The following is a 7,312-nucleotide window of genomic DNA, read 5'->3' on the forward strand; positions in this document are numbered from 1 at the left end:
TCCTTTTCCTCCTGGCTGTCCCCTGCCAGCAGCTCATCAGCTAAAGATCTTTGTCCCTGCTATGGACGATGTCTGGTTCAGTAGATGATGTGCCCTGCATGAACTTTGAAGCCAACATATTTGCAAAGAGCCTGTGCCAGCACTGTTTCAGAGCCGCCGGGGCTCACCAGCATGCTATCCAGGTGAGCACCTCCATCCCACCTGGAGGCTATGAATACTTTATTAAGGGCCCCTTTGTTCCATGCTGGCACTCCAAGTGCCTTTGTAGAGATGGAAATCCCTAACACAAAGGCTCAGCTGGGCTTTCTAGATGTCTTGGGGAAAAAGCTGCATGGGGAAAAGTCTTCCCAGGCATGGGAATCCAGTCATTTAACCGAGCCCAGGCCAGAGCTGGGAGCCACCTTAGCAGGAAAGGGCTGGATACTGGGTATGAGGGGCTTGATAGATCCTGGAAGGGAAAGCAGGGGTGTCACAAATGCAAAGTTACAAGGAGGGAAGAGGGGACTGGCAGAGCAGGGACCAACCCCAGATTAATCTCTGCTTGATGCTTGCTGGCATTTACAGCCTGCCTCACCTAAAGTGTGGTCCTGGTGGATGTCCCTGTGGCCCCTGGCTGTCGTCTTAGGGCCTGGGCTGAGTCCTGTCCCAGGGGCATCTGCAGTGAGCTGTTTCTGGAGGGGAAGGCAGGAAGGGGATAAATCTCATGGGACTTTGGGCTCCAGATACCTCAGTCCAACACAGTCCTTCAGCACAGGGCTGGACACACAAGCTGCTTGGCTGCCTCCAACCAGGCAACAGCCGGTTTCATGTTCACAGAAGGTTTCATGTTTTTCGCCATCCTCCAGGAGCGACTGGCCTGGGATGATGAAATAGTAATGAGCCTCCCTCTCTTTCTTGCCCTCTCCCTCTCTCCTCCTGGCCCCAGGCCCTCTAAGGTTACCTCAGTCCTTCGCCTGCGATCTGCTCAGAGCTGTCACCTCTGAGCGAATCCCGGTGTGGATGAGATGCTGGAGGGAAGGCAACGCAGACAGCCAGCTCCCCAGAGCCTCCCCCCCTGCTGCTCATAAGCCCCGCAGGTAATGGAGCCAGGGACGGTGCTGAGATGCCTGCAAGCCCTGACAGAGAGAGGCTGGGGCTGCAGCCTTCCCTGCAAAAATTGCCCTCCCTCTTGGCTCTGTTGCCTCTCCCCAGGCTATCTGGGTGGCAAGGAAGAGTGGCCACCAGCAGCGTCAATGCCAATACGGGGTTGGTTTCCCTGAGCCCTCGTCCACACGCGCTGTGTCTGGGATGCCTGCAGCGTTCAGCATCAAATAGGAGCATGCTAGTTCTCTCCTGAAGTAGGGGAAAAATCTCAACAGTGGGCTGGGTGAGGCATCAAGAGTTCCAGAGGCTCTCGGAGGAGGGAGAAGAAGTAGGCATTTCCAAAGGGCAGCCTTCAACCTCATCCTCAACGCACTGACGGCACCATTGCATCCCCTTCTTCCTCGCAGGAGCATGTCGTGGAGGTCGCAGGGCGCGATGCCAGCAGTGACTCAGACCCAGGCGGGCCCTGGGACGCCCTCCGCATTTTAGCCCCTCAGTGCGAGGTATATGTGTGCGTGGGCCCAGCGGAGGGGACAGAGCGGTGAGTACCAGCCGGGAGCCACGCTGCTCCAACGAGCTCCCTTGGTGTGGAAAACAGAGGAGGGGGAGCAGGAAGCCAAGCAGGGGGAAATCAGATGCCTTCTCCCCTGATGGTCTGCACATGGGTGCCTGGGAAAAAGGGCTGAGCAACCCTCATGCCATGCCCTCTAATTGGCTTCCTCTTGGCTGTCCTGAGAGTGGTCAGGGAACCACCAAAAGAGTCTCCTTCCTTCTCACTGCCTCTAGAGCAAGGCTGGTGGTCCCAGCATGGGCTCTGCCAGCCTGTGCCTGTCCAGTAGAGAGAGAGCTGGCGTGGCTTGGGCTGCCGGTGCTGCCGCCCGCCCCTGAGCCTTGTGGGCTGTGCTGACCACCAGCTGTCCTCTCTCCCTGCCCCACAGCTGGCACGAGAGCAGGGGATATCCCCCGCTCAGCCCCGGAGCTGAGGGTGAGCACAGAGAAACCGGCACCGACCTCAGCACCTGTGCCGAAGCCAACTGCACGCTCACCAGGGTGAGATGGGGATCTCTTGTGGTTTGGGTTACTTTGTTCTCCCCAGCCCCCTTCGCCTTTCAGTGCCACTTCTGCTAGGCCCATTCAGAAGGTCCCGAGATGGAAGGGGGAATCAGCTGAGAACCTTAGTCCCCATAAGGGAGACTCTCCCCCTAAAGAGCACATGAGATTTGCTCCTGGATTCCCCCATGCAGACTTTTCTATGTTGATTCTTGCCATGCCCATTGATGTTGGGCTGGGGTCATCTTATGCTCACCCAGCTCCTCTCCTGGTTCCTTTTTTCCAGAAACTTTGGGATGAATGGGCTGTAACTTCTCGTATATGCTCTTGCCTCCTTCCAGCCCACAAAAGCTACCAGTCCCCATTGCAGAGATCTGCCCTATCTTATTTCCCAGGACAGGGAAATGACACGGTTGTGGGACAACACTTTGGGATCAGGCAAACGGGACATGATGAGCTACACAGGCCACAAGGAGGAGGTGTGGCCGCAAGCCCTGAAGGCAGACAGACTCAGGTGGGCTCAGCCCGTTCCCTCTGGATCCTGGGTGAGAACTGAGGCCCAGGGCTTTAGGAAAGAAATCTGCCCACTGAAAGCAGGTACACTTGGTTTGCTCCCGTGTGAGATCCTCATTCTGGTTTGCTTTCTGCCCGAGAGTCTCTGAAGTTCATGGCAGATCTCTGTTTAGGTTTAGCATCTCCTTTACCCAGTTCTGGTCCCAGGAGGCGTTTGATGCCTCTGTGGGCACCATGCAAAGGGATGAGGCCCAGAGTCCATGAGATGGCATCTCTGTGTGTGCTGACCATGAACTGTGGGTCCCCTGGGTGTTCTCTGTCTGCATGGTTTGGCATGCCCTCAGCTTACAGTGCTGTGTCCCAGTGCTCCCACCCCATCTGGAGGGAGTCTGGGTTTTATCTCTGCCCTCCTGGACCGTTTCTAGCTCTCCTCCGAAGACCTGCTTTGCTGTGGACGTGGTGGCATCCCGCGTTGCTCATGCATCCCCCAGTAATGGCCTTCTCCCCGTCCCAGAGCAGCGCCATCTCGCCAGCCAGAAGCCTGAGGAGAGCTGGCCGAAGCGCCGCATAGAGAGCAGCTATTTCTCCCTGGAGCGCCGGAAAACCGACCCTCCTTGGGCATCCACCCCACTGCATGCCCCTTCTGGCTCCTCACCGGCCCGCAGCGACCCAGTGGGCAGTGGCAGGCGCCTCACTGGCTCCCAGATTCGGGAGCCCCACGGGCACCCTGGCAGCAGGGGTGCAGAGGGGCGGCACGGGCTGGAGAGGCAGGAGTACACGGTGCTGGCAGACCTGCCCAAGCCCAAGCGCCTCAGCCAGCGGGATGCTGTCGACCGCTGCAGCTCCCGCACACTCAGCCCTGGCCGGGTGGAGGTGGAGAGGATATTTGGCTGCGAGCGCAGGTGAGAAGCAACAGACCTCTGTGGTGGTCAGAGGTGGGGGATTGCCCCCCTATGCTGTCGGAGGGGCCCCCACCCCCGAATCACCATGACTCGGGGAGAGAGCAGGGCTAGATTGCAAAGCTCAATTTTCAGCTGTGCTTAAATTTCCCTTAAAGCAAGGGTTGGGTTTAGGCTCAGCGCCTCCCGGCCTGGGGAGCTCCCCCAACTGCAGCATGCAGGCAGCAGAGGCCATTGGAAAAGTGGAGTGAAGCTGCACTGCTGGAAGTGGAAGGAGTAGCCCACCCTCCTCATCCTCCCAGCCGCCTCCTGGGAGCCACAGGATGTGCTGCAGAGTGGGGCAAGCCACAGAAAGGGGGAAGGAGAGAGGTGGTCCCTGCTCCCAGAGCCAGCAGCTCCCCAGGCATCCAGGGTCTGCAGTAGGAGCTTCTCAGGAAAGGATTGGGGATGCTGAGAAGTCCCCAGGGCTGCTTAGGCCTTGGCTGGAGAACTGCGAGTGGCTCCAATGTTGGTGGCACAGGGCAGAAGGGGACATAAATGGGGACCAGGGAAGTATCCTGGGGCAGGTGGGTGGGATGTGAAGAAGCAGAGGGAGGGAAGCTTAAGGAATAGCGTGAAGAAGACATGAGTGAAGCAACATAACACGAAAGCTGGGGTGGTTGAAGCAATGGGGACAGGGCAAGGGAGATACTGTGGTGCACAAGGTTCTGGGGCTGGTGGAGGTCTGTGGGATCAGGCTCCGCAGGAGCAGGGTCCATGTGGGCTCTGCCTCCAAGCTGAGCCTGGCAGCAGCTGGACAGACTGTGTGTGCCCACAGGAAATCAGAGACCCTGGAGGCTTTCCAGGCCCTGGAGGAAGGCCGTGTGGACCGGCTCGATGGCAAGACCCCAGTGCCACCCAGCAAAGGCCGCCTAGTTCGGAGGCAGTCCAGCCCCAGCCTGCCCAGGGAGGTGAGGCTTGGCTGTGTGGTGGGACCCCATCCCAAATCCCTGAGCTGGATTGCCTACATGTTCTTTTTATTTCTGCTGCATGCTTCTCTCTTCTGTTCCCATGCCCCGCTTCCCTATATTTCCAGCCCTCCCCCTGCCACAGGCCAGGACTCTGCTTTACTCTGCTTGCACCTTTGGGTGCAAGAGGCTTCTTTTCGGTACGGGCTGGCTCCATGCATGGGGATGTAATTGCTGTCTGGGGAATTATTTAAGCAAACCATCTTCCAGCCCTAATCCTGTCTTTTTCCCACTCACTGGCATGTTTTCTTAAGAGGACTCTCTGTCTCTCTCTCCCCCGTGTCCCTAGGGCCAGCAGCTCTCCTGGCACCTCGAGCAGCGTGGCAGAGACCCCAAGGAGTCCCTGCGGTCCCGCAGCCCAGCTCAGCACTCAGAGAGGGCCAGCAGGAACCAGGGGGATCTACCACAGGCTGCCAGCCCTGGCCGGCTGCTGGAGAGAGGCAGGGGGGGGGCCCCCCCCCCCCACCAGTCAGAGAAGAGGGCAGGGGAGCCCGTGAGCCCTCCCTGGTGCTCAGAGAAAAGCTGGAGGAGCCGAGGGGAGCCTGGCCGCCCCCTGAACTCGGAGAGGGGCCGAGCTGCCTGGCCGGCAAGGGGTACAGGGCAAGCCCTGGAGAAGAAGAGCCGAGGGGACCCCCTGCACCCAGCGGGCCTCAGGAAGGCCTTGGCTAACAGTGAGCTGAGCCAGGCACGGTCACCACCACGGTCCCTCAGTCCTGGAAGACTTACAGAGAGCACGTGGAGAAGCCAAAAGGAAATCTCCCCTACTGGCCTGGTGCGGGGGGCAGAGAGGCAACGGGTGAAGCTGGGGGAGCCACTGCATCTTGGGGGGCCTGGGAAGCCATCCGAATGCAGCTGGCAGAGCCTCCGGGAAAAACTGCCACCCTCCCACCCCAGGAAGGGTGCCAGCAGTGAATTGAAAGGCCGAGGCAAGCCCCTGCACCCCACAAGCCCAACACGACCACTGGAACAGGACTGGAGGGGACGGGGGGATGCCCACAAAGTGCAGGCATCGGAGAAGGACTGGAAGCGCCAAGAGAAGCCCGTGTGCTATGCAGACTTGATGCACCAGGTGGAAAAGGACTGGAAAAGTCCCACTAGATGTCTGGACGTGGGACTACGGCCAGATGACAGCTGGAAAAGGCCTGAGAGTCCAGCACAGCAGCTGGAGGATGACTGGAAGGGTCTCGAACACGCCCGAGACACAAACAACCCAGAGAAGCCGTTGGAAAGTGACTGGGGCAAGAAGAGGCTTCTCGTTTATCACGTGAGTACGGCAGGAGCCAGAGCTGATGGGGACCCTGCCAGGTGTAAAGCTGGCAAGCACAGAGCGGGTGGCTCCCCTGGGTTGCAATTGTGTGCACCCCGGCTCCTCTGCTTCTCCAGGGGAGCCATGCTGCCCGCTTGGCACTGGGAAGAGGGAGGATGCTTCTCCCCCTGGCCAGCCCCAGGTGGATGCTCAGGTCTGGGAAACCGAGGTGAGGACTAAAGCCCCGTGGCTTCAGCTCCCTCTTTCTGTCCCTGCAGCACCAGCTGGGTGGAGGCGTCTTCCCACTGCACAGCGCTGGCTCATCGGGAAGCCCACGTCCACATTTGAATGCCAGTGAGAAGTGCAACAAGGTAGGGGCCATGCCCTGGGCATGGTGAGGAAGGGCAGCTGCCCTTCCCCAGAGATCACTGCAGGCAGCACCTGGGTCTCCAGCAGTTGATCTGAGTGGGCTCAGCATGGTGCTGCCTTCCTGTGACCTCCTGGGCATCACATTCACTAATACCCCCCTTCCCTTCGTCCTTCACCCATTTCTCAGCTGGGGAAACAGAGGCACAGAGCCTTTTTTTTAAAGCTAGAGAGGGGTGAGCAGTAGACCTGGGACTAAAATCTCAGCATAGCTGCTTTCCTTCCTTTTATTATTGCCCGGTGATAAGATGGCACCGAGGCTTTTATAGGGATGAAGCGGGCATTAGTAGCATGAAAGAAGATAGGGTCAATTGTGTTGGCATTTCTGGGATACCAAAAATGGTGCGAGAGTGGTTTTGGAGGGCTGCAGAAAGTGTCCTGGGAGCCCATGTAGCTGGCAGCTGTGCCCGAGTCCCTGCCTCCGTCCCGTCCGTGTGCGTCAGTCATCTTGGCCAGGTTGTCCCTTGCTAGGGCCTGGCTTTGTGCTTTATACAAGGTCAAACTGTAGCTGGGCAGGAGGCTCCCAAAGGCCTCTCAGACTTAAAACTGGTGACATTCCCTCACCTCCCTGCCCCGGGCTGGAGGGGAGCCCAAGCCTTGAGCTCCCCCTGCACAGCTGGGGCTGGTTCACCCCACCTATCCCAGGTTTCTTTGGCACCGAGCTCTGGGCCAGGCGCCTTTGCTGTGGCTTGCAGCGAGAAGCATCGCCTCGGCGTAATTGTGCAGTGGAGCGTGGCGTTTCATGATGTGCAGCCCCCTGCCCCTTCTCCACCGGGAGCCCTCGCTAGCAATCCCCCTTCCCTATTAGGGCCGGCTTCCCCCGGGCACCGGAGCGCCCCCCCCCCCGGACTTCTGCCAAGATTGCAAATCGCTGCTTCAGGGGTTCAGTTTGGAGGGGGCGGGGGATAAAACCGAGCAGCTTCAGGAGCGAAGGCGAGGGCCCCGCGGTGCGCACGCACGCACCGGGAGTGCTTAAAATCCCTGCGAGTAAAAAATCCCCGCCTGAAAGCAAACCCTGCCTGGGTGGAAGGGCTGGGCTCCCGGCGGCCCCTTCCTGGGGCAGGAGCAGCTCAGCTCCCCCCTCCCCG

General features: G+C 59.2%; 1 protein-coding gene across 1 annotated transcript; it reads left to right on the forward strand.

Moving 5' to 3' along the window:
- Window positions 1-2,582: 2,582 nt before the first annotated feature.
- On the forward strand, window positions 2,583-6,196 carry LOC118453255 (TRIO and F-actin-binding protein-like). Its single transcript, XM_035903179.1, has 5 exons — window positions 2,583-2,647; window positions 3,072-3,548; window positions 4,363-4,495; window positions 4,842-5,816; window positions 6,077-6,196. Exons 1-5 carry the CDS (start codon window positions 2,583-2,585, stop codon window positions 6,194-6,196), a joined length of 1,770 nt encoding a protein of 589 aa, XP_035759072.1.
- Window positions 6,197-7,312: the final 1,116 nt, after the last annotated feature.

The sequence above is a fragment of the Egretta garzetta genome, unplaced genomic scaffold (genome assembly GCF_000687185.1).
Source record: "Egretta garzetta isolate BGI_Z169 unplaced genomic scaffold, ASM68718v1 scaffold51, whole genome shotgun sequence".
NCBI classification, from domain to species: Eukaryota; Metazoa; Chordata; class Aves; order Pelecaniformes; family Ardeidae; genus Egretta; species Egretta garzetta.

Excerpts from the sequence above, each read along its gene's own strand:
- LOC118453255 (XM_035903179.1), top strand. The coding sequence starts at position 2,583 with ATGATGAGCTACACAGGCCACAAGGAGGAGGTGTGGCCGCAAGCCCTG. Across the intron at positions 2,648-3,071 it reads CTGAAGGCAGACAGACTCAG|CTCTCCTCCGAAGACCTGCT; the intron begins GTGGGCTCAGCC and ends GACCGTTTCTAG. Across the intron at positions 3,549-4,362 it reads ATATTTGGCTGCGAGCGCAG|GAAATCAGAGACCCTGGAGG; the intron begins GTGAGAAGCAAC and ends GTGTGCCCACAG.